Raw genomic sequence first — 16,136 nt, forward strand, 5'->3', positions numbered from 1 at the left:
TTGTAATTGAGGACTAGAAGAATGGGTTACGTGGACAACAAAATCAGCTGGATAAATATAACAGTGGGGTCCACGACTTTAGATGAACCTAGGAAAAGACAGAGCCTCCCATTGCTCATCTCCTCCATGCGGCAGCTCATGCTTCCACGTCCATATCTTCTCTATCAAGTTCTATAATCCAACATCCTCATCATTAAATAAATAAAATTAAAATTTCCAATTTCAAAGCTAACTTCTTAAAGAAATATTAGTCATTTATTTATATATTAAAAAATCAATAAAATTTGTTAGACACTTAAATCAAACAATAGCTTATCTACTTTATATTTTTAGTAGGAGGTTTGTTGAGGGGAAATTGTCAGTGGGAGGTTGTTGTCTTGGTAACTCGTGACTCGTAAAGCCCAGTGCTTTTCTCCCTAATTTTCTCCAACAGGCAACAAGGCAACAAATCTTATCTGATCACTTCTGCTGGATATCTCTATTCTCTACCTTTCTCTCTGGTTCTATCCATGGAGCTCATCATCTTCTCAATCCAACCTTTGCTCCTCCTGTTTCTCGTCTTTCTTTTTTCTTACTATTACTTCTTCACTTCACACCAAAAACCAGATGATAATAAGGGGTTCAAAATCTACCCCATACTCGGTGCCTTGCCTGATTTCTTGAGAAACCGGCATCGATTTCTTGATTGGACAACCGATATTCTGAGCCGATGTCCCACCAACACATCTGTCTTTCGTCGCCCTGGTAAAGTCCATGGGATCATCACTGCAAACCCTTTAAACGTCGAGCACGTTCTCAAGACCAACTTCGACAACTATCCCAAAGGCGAGCGGTTCATTTTCCTTCTCAAGGACTTCCTGGGCCAAGGAATCTTTAACTCTGATGGTGAACTATGGAAAATTCAAAGGAAAACAGCTAGCTACGAGTTCAATACCAAATCGCTCCGGAATTTCATCATGGACAATGTTAGGGTCGAGACTTCCACAAGGTTGATTCCGGTCTTAAACCATGCTTCAAAAACTCTACAGGTATTGGATTTGCAGGATATTTTGGAGCAATACGCGTTTGATAACATATGTCAATTAGCTTTCAACGTCGACCCTGGTTGTCTTGGAGGCGATGGAACATCTGGTTCTCAGTTCATGCGTGCTTTTGAAGATGCTGCCTCTCTTAGTTCTGGTAGATTCATGTATGCCTTCCCCCTTTTTTTCAAGATAAAGAAGATTTTCAACATGGGGTCAGAGCGAAACTTAAGGAACTCGATCAAGATTGTTCACGAATTCGCAGATGACATCATACAGAAAAGATTAGAAGCCCAAGCTGAGAATCAAGACGAAGATTTACTGTCCAGGTTCATCAGAAACGATGACAATTCACCTCAGTTTCTCCGAGATATCATCATAAGCTTCATATTGGCAGGGCGAGACACCACATCTTCAGCTTTGACCTGGTTCTTTTGGCTGCTATCAGTAAACCCAAACGTCGAGCTAAAAATACGAAAGGAGCTTCAATTGATTCGACAACGAAATGGGAAAAGCATCGGCGACGCATATACCTTCGATGAGCTTCGAGACATGCACTATCTCCATGCTGCAATTTCAGAAAGCTTAAGATTGTACCCCCCAGTTCCTGTCGATACAAAAGCTTGTCTACGCAATGACATTCTCCCAGATGGAACATTTATTGGGAAAGACTGGTTTTTCACTTACCATACATATGCAATGGGGCGCATGGAGGCAATATGGGGCAAGAATTGCAAGGAATATCTGCCTGAAAGATGGCTTGATGAAAACGGAAACTGCAAGCAAGAAAGTCCATTCCGGTTTCCCATATTCCATGCCGGACCAAGAATGTGTCTAGGGAAAGACATGGCTTACATTCAGATGAAGTCGATTGTAGCAGCGGTGACGGAGAGGTTCGTGGTTGAGGTACCAGGTAAGGACAAGTGCCCTCAGCACTTGTTGTCTTTGACTCTTAGGATGAAAGGTGGATTACCTGTACAAATAAAGGAAAGATGAGAGTGGAATTTTGTTTTTTTTCTACAACTAGAATGGACTGGGCTTCTTCACTTTAGCATCATCAGTGATGTATTCTATAATTAACTAAATTATCCATTTCATGTGTATGGTTTTTCCAACACGCTAATAAGCATATTGCATGTAATACAATTATAAAGGAAAAGACAACCAAACAATGATGGCATGGTGTTGGCTTTTTCTTCTGAGTCTCGTTAATGTGATGTTGTCCTGAATTATTATTGTTATAATAATAACAATGATGGCATGGATCGGTGGTAATCGGTGTTTTATTTTTAAATATAATAATAATTTTTTAAATTAATAAAAAAAATATTTTAAGTTTTTTATAATTTCTGTTAACGGTGTTTATATTTTTGAAGTAAAATATCTATTTTGAAAGCTAATAAATTTTCCTTTAATTTCAAATAAAATTTAAAAAGATCAAGATATTTTACCTAAAAATAATATACAATAATAATTTTTAAAATTATTTAAATAAATATTTATTTTTTATTATATTTAATCAAATATTTATATTTTGTTTTGAATTAAATGATATTCAAACAAATGCTTGTAATTTATAATTAATTAACTATTGTTAGTAAAAATAATATTATTTGTCATTTTATATTACATTATATTAGTGTGAAATGTTAACATGTCTTAATAAATAGTGACATAGCGTAATATATTGATCTGATAAAGATCATGGTCAGTTTTCATGTTTCACATTCTGACATATGAGTATAAAATAAGAAGTGATATTTTTATTAATGATAATTAATCAACAGTAAATTATAAAAATTTATTTAATTTTAAAATAAAAATAGATAAACTTGATTAAATGTAATAAAAATAAAAAATTTTAAATTTTTTTCAAAAAAATTTAATAATATTTTCAAATATAATAAAAATGAAAAGCCACAATCTCACGTAGAAAAAGTACAGAGGCTTCCAAGTGCAAATGTCAACTCAACCCAGCTCTTCTAAAGAGTAATTTGCTCTATTTCCTGACCAAATTTGTATTCCATGATTTTCTTTCAAACAAAAAATACCATGATTTTAGGGTAACTATTTTCGACTAATTAATGCCTTTAATGACTACAAAAGCTAAACTGTAATAGACATTATTATTTGACTAAGTGCCCATATTGAGATTTAATATTTGTCAAATATTTCATTTCAAAATTCAATTTATTATTTCCTTGAGATTAGAATGCAATGTTTTAGATTATACTTTTATAAAAAATCAATGACCAAAGTTGACAATTCAATAAAAAAAAGTTAGGGTTGCTAGAGAAAATAATTCTTAGCTAGACTTGACAATTCGTGTTTTATGTTTTAATCGTGTCGTGTAAATATAAGATATTAACAATTATATGGATAAACATAAACACGACATGATTAATTAATTATATTATGATCTTAAACACGTACACAGATATATTTAATAAATATGTAATATGATATGACACGACATAGTTAACATGTTTATTAAATATGTCAAGTCAAATTTTATACAACATGATATGATTTGTTTACATGATTAACACAATTATAATTAACATGATTGATACAATCAACACAATTAATAAATTAACATGATTAAATTAAAATATAATTTTATTATTCAAATTTACATTAAAAAATTATAAATATCATAATGTTTATCAAATATAATAAAATTCAACATCCATAGATCTTAATCATTATAAAAATATTAGTATCTATTTGGATCAATAAACAGGTCTTGACCATGTACTAATGTGTCTACTTAACACATAAACATAATTAAATTAATGAATAATAAACGGATCATAGATTATAAGAGGGCACGGATAACATGACTAATTAATCATGAATTAAATAGGTCTTAAACGAGTTAATCATTAAGACACAATTTATTCGTATCGTAACATTGTCAACAAGATTACCTTAAACTCAAACTCACTTAAATTCGTGCCTTATTGTCGTCCCATATATTAAGTCTATTCTAAACCTTTTATTATCTATTTTCTTTAACTGCATAAAATCCAAAATATTGCATCCTAATTTGAGTAAAATAACATATTGAATTCTGAAATATATGATAAATGTTAAATCCTAAATTAAGCATTTAATCTTATTATTTTGTATTTACAAGTAAATAATATTTTTTGTACGTATTAGGTGGCACCAAGGAGAGCAGAAATTCTAACCCTTGGGCTAAGCCTGAGTTGTATAAATTAAGTTTTATTGGAAACAAAAGCAGATTACTGTTATTTCTGTACCAATGATGCAAAGAACTTACGGCATAGATTCACTCCATGCCTTGAGAAAATCAGAGAAGATAATTTACTCATCACTGTTAAAAATAAATTGAATGCCCCTCCCTCTCTCTTTCTCTCTGTGGCTAAGGGAAGTGACAGTGAGCCCTTGAAAATCTATTCTGGCCGAAAACAAGTTCAAAACATCAATGGTTTCTAAAACTACATATTGCTGCAACCAGTTTCTGGCAGAAAAATCAATTTAAATGGCATTTTGGGAATTGAGAATGGTGCTACTCTTGTAAAATGCTAGGAAGTCAGTTGACATTACTCTGAGAGCAGAAAATGTTAAGCGGCACGTAACCCTCCCTACGTATGCAACCACCTCTCTTGCAGTCTTCAAGTAAGAGCTTCAGTAAATCGGTATTTTACCTGCTATATCAATTCAGCACATTCATCAACAAATCAAATGAGTATAAATTTCCTTCTGATAAGCATTGAAAAAGCAGTGAAGCTGTTCAAGAGCAAGAAAGAATGGAAAAGGGTACCTGTGAAATAGAAACTCAAACTTATGGTTATTATAAGGATAAACAAGCATGGCCCTTCCAAAGCAGCAGCTGAGGTTGACCTATAGACAACAACATCAACCATGTAAGAAAGGAACATCCATAGAAATAACCAAAACATATGGAATTTATAAAATGATTGAATAATGAAATTTCTTCATCAAAAGAAAAATTAAAATTTCTTATCACAAGCAACTAAAGCCATCAAAAAGTACATGGAACATAAATCATTTCTATTTTTAAGCTATATATAAAATATTTTTTCTTTCTTCTCTTTTAATTTTTAGCAAATGCCTCACATTCGCAAAGAAACAGAATAATTGGTTGTCACGACTGCCACTGGCAATTGTGCATATTATTGGACCTTGCATGTTAAAACAGGACATACTAGTGCAGCATACACGGCCACCAGCCATGACATGTTGCATACTGGCAGCATAGTTTTTTTCAATTGGTTGTTGGACAGAAACCATTGCCTGTTGCATTCTCTAGAATCAGATATTTTTGAAGTATCAAGTTTTGGCTAAAAATGAATGAGAAAGGGGCTGGGGAAAGATAGGAGAAAAGAAAAGACAGGATCACAGGATTGCTTTTCATCTGCATACGTTGATACATGACCAACAAAATTATAAAAATAAGTAATTGGTGAATACCGTGAAACAATGCTTGCAACCGAATCAGTTTTAAGTCCAAATCCAAGGGGGAAGAGTGGATCATAGTGTGAATCCTCAACATTCATAGGAAGCTGATCTACAGTTTTGAACCATGTCCTTGGAAGCTTTCCACTGAATCCATAGTCCCCATAAAGGGCATCAATCACCCCTTGGCCTTCAGTGCCGGGTAACCATGCTGCCACTAGGGCATCAATGGTGGAAACATATGGTTCAATAACAATGGGTCGGCCAGAAATGATAACAACCACACACTTGACAGCTCCACAAACATTGGTAACGACACTTGGGCCGGGGTCCATCATTGTAAGAGTTGTGCTATCCCCTGCAGTCTCAGCATAAGGGGGCTCTCCAACAGCAACAATGGCATAATCAAAGTTGTTAGACTTCACAAAGTCAGCATCAGGGTTCTCTCGGTAGACAATTTCTGTGCTTGGGTCAACAGTAGAGTTTATGGCACCAAGGATTGTTGTTCCTAATCACAGAAAGGAATTTTAGTAAATTGATTACACATTATGTCTGCAATTGATTTTTTTTTTCTTCGTGCTTCAAGAGAAAAATGGATGCTATTTTCCTAATTTCCTATAAAAAGGGTTCTTGCAAGCAATAAATGGGAGATTTAAAGAAGATAGATATATAAAGAAGATCATACCCCTTGTATAGTTATTGCCACTAAATCCTTGCCAATTAATTGTCCACCCACCACATTGATAACCTAAATTATCAGCATGGGTGCCAGCAACTAGAATCTTTGAAGCTTTCTTCGAAAGGGGCAGTAACGGAGTAGTTCCACCTTTCCCATTCTTCAGCAGTACAAGTGATTTTCTTACAGCTTCCCTCGCCAAGTCTCTATGTGCCTGAGTAAGTAATGGGATCATTTAGAACTTTTACAAAGAGCACTTGGACCGTGAGACAGAAAATTACTTGCTGCATAAAATTTCAACAAAAGAGAGACCAACAAATAGGATTTGATTTTACAGAAACCATGGTCATGGATTTTAATTTGACATCAATATCATCCAAAGAAAGCTGGATTCTGAAATGAAATCTAGTTTGAAAGGTAGGAGCATGGCATTTTATGATAAGCTAACTAACCTGGCTTCCAAGTTCATGGACCAGACTAAAATCAGCGAAAGGATTCTCAAATAGACCCATGGTGAATTTCACTAGCAAAATCCTTTCTACAGCATCATCAATACGATCCATCGGAATAACTTTGCTATTCACTAGGTAAGTTAGATCATCAACGAACTCAGTATGGTTGAAGGGAACCATGACCTGCAGATCAACGATCAAGACTTCAAGTCTTAGAAAGCATCGATATTGTCAAGATTTGAGTTTTGTATTGATTATTCAAGTGCATGAAAGCAGATTTCTTCATTGTACTTCCACATTTGTCCATACAGAAGCTACAAACCATATCAATGCCAGCTTGAATTGCTGCTTGAACAGAGTATGTGTAGTTCAAATGTGGTGGTGAGGTGATCCTGTCTATTCCCTGCCAATCTGATATTACAAAACCCTGAAAATTTTATCCAGAAAACAACTTGTATTAACATGAAAGGCTCAAATATTAGTACAGCATTAGCATTTGTTTGTGTAAGATTATTGGTCCATACGCATAAGGAATGAATGCATGTTTTTGAGCCATTTTTAGTAGATTAGTTGTGTATTTATAGCTAAATCCAGAATTGAACTCAAAAACAGAATTCTTAGTCCAATCTTTTTATTAAGTGCAAAATCTTATTTCTGTTATACATTTGCAAATTTTAGTAACTGAAGAAGCTGCAAGAAATACTGAAAATACAAACCACACTCAACCTTAAACTTAAGAGTGTTCTTAAGGAATCCAGTAATCAGCTCATGGTTTGCATGCATCTTTTCGCCATTCCAGCTGGAGTAGGAGACCATGATTGTTGAAACACCCTTGATAACAGAATAAGAATAGGCAGGCATGTACATGCTAAGCAGCCCATGCACATCAATCACAGTGTTGTTTTCATTGATGCCCCTGGTTGTCCCACCATCACCCACAAAGTGCTTTGCACAAGCAGCAACCTTGTCCCTAGCAGAATTTAAGAATAGAGTGAAGGGAGAAAACAAGTAAAGAAAACAAAGATGATTCAACAAGCGGACAAACAGTATTATAGACACAGAATACAATATTGAGGCATCATTAGTGATACCATTCCAAATATAAGCTGTGTAAATTGTACTATTCATGAATTATGAGAAGACTATATTACCCTGTTATTCACAGTGCATCCGAGATAACTGAAAGGACAAGGGATATATACTTTAGATTGTAATGCAAGAAGGAATTCATATACTTGACTATTTTGTTGCTCTGACTCTTGATTTTTTTTGAAGTACCCATGTCCAACACGTATCCACCCAACATGGGAATACAGGTCCAACCGTCCAAATATATGGAAAACTTAGATAAAATTGAATGCAAACACATACCTATATCCGACATTCACCCCCAAGTCAAAGTAACATAACTTGTCTAGGTACCTTTAGTTTGGCATGTTACGGTATCATGGGGAGTGTTAAGGGGTATGAATTAGTGATCCAATCAACCCAACATTGGCACATCGATTCTAGGATAAAACAAGAAGGCCCAAGGCATTAATAAAACGCAGAGTCGGTATTACTAGAAGAATGTAGCTCCTCAATGTTTGACAACCATACAGCAGAATTTCTAAGAGTATATACAATTTCATAGCATGAAGTATGTTTCAACTCAGATAGTGTTCATACTTTCCACCAACATAGGGAACCCCTTTCCGAGAACCAGAAGGAATATCTCCTTGCAACCCAAATATAATATCTGTCATCTCTTCCACAATTTTATGATCCTCACTGTAGCTTTCATAACACCGACCCCACCTTGGATCTCTACAAACCTATAAAGAAAATGTCAAATAAAAAGAAGGTTGCATTATGGAATGGTGAATTCATTTGCAGAAGGCATCTGAGAAGTTGAAGAAATTACTGGAAGCAACTCTTTCAACTTACTACAAAGTATGTAAATTACCGCAATGCATGGGGCAAAGACATAAGGAATTCCAGTAGCTCTCACTTCAAGAGCAGTAGCAGCACCAATCTTCTTCACCAGCGCAGGATCCCTGCATATCAATAGTTCATTTAAGATGCAGACATGCAGTGCATTCCAAAGGAGGAGCAATATAAGTTCAACTCTTTCTTTCCCTTCAGCAGAAAGACAATGGAATTTTTAGAGTGCAGATATAACTCTTCACATCATTTAATTGAATTCAAACTATTACTTATGTTTTCCTTTTTAAATTTTTTATGCTAAAGATACACTTTGTACTTTGAACTAAGGAATGGAAAGTTATACAAGGACAACAACACAATAATTAAGTGATTCTATGACACATATCACCAGACACAGAAATCAACAGCCATGCTTGCCTGGTTGCTCCAAGCCCCACATTATGTGGAAATATTGTAGCATTATAAACATTGTTGTGTCCATGAACAGCATCAATGCCATAAATCATAGGAATTCCTAAACGGCTAGCCAGAGATCCATTCTGATAAGCATTAATCATATTGACCCAATCCTCGGCACTAGCCTGTGGAAGTGGTGCACTCCCACCACCACTCAACACACTCCCTGTGCAAGAAAAGATACTGTGAATTAATGACTGTCAACAAGTAGAAATTTTAGAAATGCATAAAACATAAAAAAAAAATACAGAAAAACCACAATTAGAGACAGAGCATGCCCGTTCAAAAGACTGCTACTATAAATGGCTTCTAGCATTACATATGAACCAAGTTTTTTTTTTTTTCTTCTCCTTTTGGCCTGAATGAACTAACATTTTAAAAGACCATACTATAATTTAGAAGACATATACTAATAAAATATTTTTTTAAAAAAACTATGTAAGCAATAAAATTATGAATATATAATGCTGAACAAAACTTACTTTTTGTGGTACAATAATATTAATAAATAAAGTATTAGAGGTAACCATATCCAAATTGTTGTAGACCCCATCAACAACTATCATCAGAACCCACCAAAAAGGGGTAAAAAAAATCATTGGCAGCAGCAGCAGCCAGAACCAACACAAAGAATGAAATGTTGAAAACGAAGTAAAAATATTACCGATGGAGTAATCCCTCAGTATCTGTTCAGTAGCAACAGTTCTATCAATCTGGACCATCTGACCTATCTTCTCTGCCAGTGTCATTTTGGACATCAGATCCTTGATCCTAGCAGCTACAGGTTGGTTGGGATCCTTGTACTTGACATACTCTGCTCCCACCACCATTCCCAACCACAAAACCCCCACAACCAGCTTCAATAAACCCCTTCCCATCTAAAGACAAAAACCCAATATTTTTTCAGAGACAAATAATGAACATCAAAGTTTTGAAGTCATAAAGAGTAGAAACAGCAGCAGCAGCTTAACTTAAGGAACAAAAAGACAACAGCTACATTGCCTGAAAAAGGAGAAAGAGAAGGAAATCTTACATGTGAAAGGAAAATAATGACACCCTTTTCAGCAGAGAGAGAAATAAAGTGAAGTGCTTAATTTATGCCTTTAGAAAGAGTTAAGAAAGGGAGAAAAAAAGCAGCAAAGCTATGGCTTTTGTTTGAGTGAGAGAAAAGGAGAGAGTAAAGGAATGCCATATACAGGGAAGGGGACGGTTTCCTTTTGTTTTTACTTGTGTTTGACAACGTGGTGGGCTCAAAACTCGGACGAGGGGGCGGTTTCGTAAACAGTTACAATGCGGTTGAGACTTGACAGTGGGGTTCCATCATCCATCTTCTTTCTTCAATCTTGCCTCTTCCTTTTACTGACCTAACTATCTTGACATTTATTTTCGACCGTTTACTTAGCCCACGGACTTTGAAATGCAACTACTTCTATTTTTTTCAGACAAGCAAGAACAAGACACATCTATTTCAGTTACGTCATAATATCTAAACAAAAATTATTAAATTATTTTAAAATTTTTAAATAAATTTTTATTTTTTCTTATAATTAATTTAAATTTTTATACGAATCAAATAAATTATAATAAATAACAGTTTGACAGGCTGTCATTAATCAAAGCATCACATTGTCTTTTTATGATATATGGCACTGATATAATATGTTGATATGTTATATTAGATAATAACATGTCATAATGTTATAATCACGTAGTATTTTTAAACTCTATGTCAGTGTCATATGAATATAAAATAACATGTATTATTATGTATTATTTTGATTAATAATAATTAGTTAACTATTAGTCATTAATGATCTATTTAATAAAAAAGTAAAAATACACCGATTTAATTGAATATAATAAATGAATAAGAACTTATTTAAATTTTTTTGAATAGTTCAAAGGGTTTTTTAAAGCATTTTGCCTTCATTTTAATGACATTTTTGCATAATTAAAATATTCATTCATTAAATTGAATTCAAATTCTTTCTATTATAAAAAATTAAAAAAATTTTAAAAAATTTATAATCCAAGTATGTATTAGTAAGACCATTATTACACTATGCACACTGGGGACTAGGTTAAAAAGGTAAACCAGCAATTATACTAAGATTAGTAAATCAGTAATTTGCATAACTCTATTCATCTAAAATTAAAAATCCACTTTTTTATTGAATTGTTTTAAACTAATATCCACTCTTTCCCAAATTAAAAGCATTTTTTTCAATATATCATCATCCAAATAGTAATTTTAAATGAGCCCTCTAACTTTTATTATTTTTTTGACGGTAAAAGCTTTAATGTAAGAGACAAAATATCATATTCTTAAAACTTTGTGTCATTAGAAAAATAAGCATTCAATTTGTAGCGAAAGGAGAAAAGAAAGAATTGATGTTAGATTTCATACGTTATGGTTGAACATTGGGTTTCTTATAAGAGTAACTTTGGTAAGAAGATGTCATCTAAGCAAAATCGATTCAGAATTTCACATATGGAATAATTAAAAATAATTATATAATTAAGTTTATCAATATTTCAAATTTCATTTTTAAAAAATAAAAACTGAGAAATGACTGTTACCGTCACTCGTCACCATCTTGTCTCTATCAATGCACGCATCCAAGGTATTTTGCATTGCCTATGGTCTAGGTATAAAAAATTGGAATAAACAAGAAACAAAGTTTCGATGGATGAAGAGAGCTAACATGCCATTGTGTAGCTTATTGTTCTGATTAAGGGATCGCAAAAACCCTAAAAGTAGAAGCCAAAGAAAGGGAGTTTCGTGAGGAATAAGTGATGCCCCATATATATATGTAACGAGGGACGAAGATTCCAAACCACACCTAGGAAAAGCAAAAAAGAATTGCTTGATTTAGAGGGCAAACCAATCTCAATGGAGTTTCAGGTATACAGCCTTCAAACTTGGCCAAAAGTAATTACATATATAACAGACCAATTGTTATTACATTCATTATTACATGCTTGTCTGATACAGAGACAAGAGTGGAAATCAAAAACGATTGCCATGAGGCCAACAACTGTTGGGGTTTCGACAGGTGCAGGTCCACAGCCACCTCAGAATTTCAAACCCAAATCAGAATGGAAGCATGAAGAAGCAGCAAGTTTTTTGTTTGTTTATCTTCCTGGTACCTCTTTATATTTCATCACTTTTGTTGCTCTCAGCTCTCATTTACATGTCCTTCAATTCCTTTATGCTTCTCCAATGAGTATATATGGGTTTAATCTGCCTAGGGTTATCTCAATGCATGGATCATTATTATTAAGTTTCAGTACGTACCAAAAAAAGTTCAAAGGAAGGAATATTAGAACCTTAAACTCCCTTTTAAAGGGTAACAATTTTTAATATTTTTTTTCTGTCTCATTCTGTTTTGATTATTTTGATCATTATTTTTTAATAAAATTTTTAAAAATAAGATTTGCATCAAACTTTTTAAAACATATTTTTTGAAATTTTAATTTTTTATATATCATATTTTAAAAGATAATGATCAAAATTGTATTCATTCGATAAAAAAAAGTTCAAATCCAATAAATCGAAAAATTTGTATCGATAGACTTTAATGTTGTAATATTAATTGGTGATACAGGATTTGTGGCAGATCAATTAACTATAAAACCTGACTACTCGAATAGGACGGTGAAGGTTCAAGGAGAGCGTCGGCTTCCCAATAACAAAGTATTGCCTGTAAACGAAACTTTCAGCATCCCTGAAGATTGTATCTTGGCGAAAATGGAAAAACAATTTGGGCGGGGAATTCTATTGTTTAAAATTCCAAGGGATGTTATTCCACAACTAACCCCAAGAAAGCCTCAAGAAACAGTAGGTGGCCGGGTGACTCGAGAGGATGAAGACACTACTGGTCCTTCAAAACAAACATCCACCACTGGTTTAGAGAAACAACGTCCGGATAAAGCAGCTGCAATCGTTCCTCTGGTAACAACTGCCACCGACGAAGGTGCGGTTTCAACGAAGGCAATAGATGAAAACAAGGCAAAGACAGGTTCCACGAGTGATGAACAAAAGTTGGTTGAAAAGAAGGAAGAGAATGAAGAGGAAAGTTATAAAGAGCAAAGCCAGGAATCAGCCATGTCTTCAGCGATGGTTGCTGATAAAGTTGAAGTGAAAGAAAAGGAAAAGAGTCAGAAATCTAGTGATGCAAAAGGGAAGGAAAAGGAAACCGTAAAGGCAAATCTTGTTTTGGAAAAGAAAGGCATGGTGGAGGAACTGAATGAAGATAGGTCATTATTAGTCAACATGGGCGCAGCCATCCTGATTATTGCAGCACTAGTAGTTTCTCTATTTTATACCTTAATAAGGTCATAAACTAGCTAGGGTCTTTGGAACCAAAATGCACTGTCATATATAAGTCATGTTGCCTATGATTATGTATCACCCTAGCTACAAGTTGAAGCTCTATATATATATATATATATTGGAATGTGATATTTTAGATGGTTCCGAGAAGCCTACTGAGGGAGGACAGATGATATAGCACTTCCACCATACATGCTGATTACTGCTTCAAACTCTCAAAGACTGAACCAAAATGATCCTAACAATCAAGAACATGTACCCAAGTTGCACTACTGATAACTTTTAAAGTTGTTTTAATCCTGTAGACACCTCAAAAAATAAAAAATAAAATAAATAATATATATAATAATAATAAAAAAAGGAATGGTTGGGCGTACGCCCAGCCATCCCTTCCCCCAACCACCATGAGTGATGGGGCTCTAGCTACCAACTCTTTGGTGCCAGAACCTCATTGCCAGGTTGTCCAAATTTTTGGACAACCCAGCTTTTAAAGATGGAACCTGCAGAAGCCAAAATCAGAGAGCAAGAACCAAAGAACCAAAAAAACCAATCGGAAAACAAAGAAAAACCAAGTTCAAACAACCAAAAAAAGTCACAAATCAGCCATCAAAAACCCTAAACTACTAGCAAGCTACCTTAGCCACAAGAGAAAAAATCAAAAATCAATCAAAAAAGAAAAAGAAAGAAAAAAAATCAGTGTTTTAACAAGGGGGTTCGGGTAGTGTGTGAAAGATGGGGAGTTGATCTGTGTAGGTGTGGTCGGCTGGCAGTGAAAAAAAGAGAGAGAGAAAGTCGATCGCCGTTGAATAGAGAGAGGAGGGTCCGGTTACAAGGGAGGTGTCGGTGCAGGGAAGGAATAAGTGAAGGGAAACCGATCGGAGGCGATTTAAGGGAGTAGATCTAGAGCCGATTGGTGGGGTTTGGAGAGTGATATGGAGGTTTTGAGGTTAGAGAGAGTGTGAGGAAGCCGGCAAAGGATTTAGGAGGAGAAAGTGGAGGATGCCGGCACCGGTGAAGAGAGGAAAAAAGAATAGTTTTAGAGATAAGTGGGAGGAACGATGCTAGAGAGAGAAAATGAGAAGGTGAAAATAATAGAAAAGGCCAAAAAAGGGGTTTTTATACCCAGGTGTAGGAGAGCAAAACGGTGCCGTTTTAGTGAAGTGGCAGAAGTTGAAAAGTCCAGGCCTAAACGGTGTCGTTTCGAGTGGCTCTACAGGCACCAAACGGTGCGTTTTGAATTCTGCCTTGCAGGCTCGCGAAGCAGACCGGGTGTAGCAGATTTGGGCTTCTACGGGCTATTGAGCTGGGCTAATCCGAGCCCAGAAAGGTATAACCCATTCTCTTTGGTTTGGGCTTATTTTAATTAATTTTGGGTTAGCCCATTTTGTTAAATAAATTACATTTTTTTTGTTTTTTTGTTATGATTTAAACCATATTAGGAAAAGTTATTTATACATATATATATATATATTATGAATGCTTCTTTTAATGCTAGAAAAAAAATAATGATGATAGTAATAAAAATAATAGTAAAGATGTATATTTTAGAAGAATATATATATATATATATATACATATATAATAAGTAAATAAATAGAAAGAAAATTCATAATAGATTTAGTTTCTTTTTTTTAAATAAATATAGTAATAATGATAAGTAAATAAGAAGAATAAAAAAATGAAATGATTATTCAAAAATTTCACCTAAAAAAGGTAAAGAGTTGCCTCTTCTAAGTGGGATTTTTTGAATGTGAAGTTCGATACGGATTTTCACCGAAGCGTCAAGATAAATCCGAACTCTAAACTCCAATACCCGTTAAGTCAAATAATCATTGTTAAACAAAATGATATATATATTAAAAAATAATAGATTTACATAATATTGTATTTGAACTTATATTAGTTAATTAGTTTAAATAAATATTACTAAATAAAGTTAATTTAATCGTTAAAGAAAATAAATTAATTAATTATTTGATAAGCTATATAATCAAGTAAAATATTAATGAAAAAACGTTAATTAAAAGATATGGATTTAAGTAGAAAACAAAAAAATATAAAATAAATAAATAATCCATGAAGAAAAATAATAAATAATAATAAACATATAAACAAAATGATAAATTATTAAATACATAGTTGGGTGAATTATGAACCACCTAAGTCAATAAACGTGTGCATGTAGACATCAGCATTTTATCCTGTCATAACACGCCACATTTATTTTGCAAATGATGCGGGAATTCCGATGATGGGATTTCCCTGAAGAGCTTGTAGAGACGAGTTCTTCCAGGGATATCTCTAGGTGAGGAAAATTTCGAGACTTCACCAAAGCGTTGGGATGGTCTTCGAATAATTTTCCAATAAAAGATTACCGACCCCATTATTTAAAATAAACGAGTCATGACATCATTTTACGCTTGCATCATGTGCATATGTAAAACCAAATAAAAGACTCAAGCAATCAGTTTAATAGAAAATTAGTTAATAAGCGGGGACTAAATCAAAAGTAGGCTATAATAGGATAACTTAAGATTAAATGGTACCGTTCATGGAATGGGTGCCACGGAGGTGATAACCCTTCTCCGTGCATAACCGCAATCCCGAACCCATCTCTAAAAAACGTGGATCAGTTCTCATTCTTTCGACGAACTTAAAATTAATTTAGGACTTCGTTGATTAGAACCGGGTTAATAGGTGTCCAATCACACCTAGATAAAAAAAGATTGGTGGCGACTCCCACACCACATTATTTTCCCCGACGCCTAGCGGTCGGGTTCTCGAACCCGCACGTTATGACAGATGGCGACTCCACTGGGGAC

At 34.2% G+C, this 16,136-nt stretch overlaps 3 protein-coding genes across 4 annotated transcripts; 2 read left to right on the plus strand and 1 right to left on the minus strand.

Moving 5' to 3' along the window:
- Positions 1–306: 306 nt before the first annotated feature.
- Positions 307–2,297, plus strand: LOC18586900 (cytochrome P450 94A1). Its single transcript, XM_007010483.2, has one exon. It carries the CDS (start codon positions 510–512, stop codon positions 2,016–2,018), a length of 1,509 nt encoding a protein of 502 aa, XP_007010545.2. The 5' UTR covers positions 307–509; the 3' UTR covers positions 2,019–2,297.
- A 1,951-nt stretch (positions 2,298–4,248) lies between these two features.
- Positions 4,249–10,211, minus strand: LOC18586899 (beta-glucosidase BoGH3B). 2 transcript variants are annotated; one of them, XM_007010480.2, is made up of 12 exons: positions 10,012–10,211; positions 9,643–9,856; positions 8,940–9,144; positions 8,542–8,632; positions 8,265–8,410; positions 7,323–7,566; positions 6,919–7,023; positions 6,597–6,779; positions 6,154–6,358; positions 5,484–5,976; positions 4,813–4,892; positions 4,249–4,699 (listed from the first exon to the last, which is right to left on the minus strand). In XM_007010480.2, exons 2-12 carry the CDS (start codon positions 9,854–9,856, stop codon positions 4,677–4,679), a joined length of 1,989 nt encoding a protein of 662 aa, XP_007010542.2. In that variant the 5' UTR covers positions 10,012–10,211; the 3' UTR covers positions 4,249–4,676. The 2 variants fall into 2 exon arrangements, with proteins under 2 accessions (XP_007010542.2, XP_007010543.2); XM_007010481.2 differs by having other exon boundaries at positions 4,249–4,696; positions 10,012–10,210.
- Positions 10,212–11,957: 1,746 nt separating this feature from the next.
- Positions 11,958–13,450, plus strand: LOC18586898 (protein RESTRICTED TEV MOVEMENT 2). Its single transcript, XM_007010479.2, has 2 exons — positions 11,958–12,124; positions 12,587–13,450. Exons 1-2 carry the CDS (start codon positions 12,004–12,006, stop codon positions 13,321–13,323), a joined length of 858 nt encoding a protein of 285 aa, XP_007010541.2. The 5' UTR covers positions 11,958–12,003; the 3' UTR covers positions 13,324–13,450.
- Positions 13,451–16,136: the final 2,686 nt, after the last annotated feature.

This window comes from Theobroma cacao, unplaced genomic scaffold (genome assembly GCF_000208745.1).
Source record: "Theobroma cacao cultivar B97-61/B2 unplaced genomic scaffold, Criollo_cocoa_genome_V2, whole genome shotgun sequence".
In the NCBI taxonomy this organism is placed as follows: domain Eukaryota; kingdom Viridiplantae; phylum Streptophyta; class Magnoliopsida; order Malvales; family Malvaceae; genus Theobroma; species Theobroma cacao.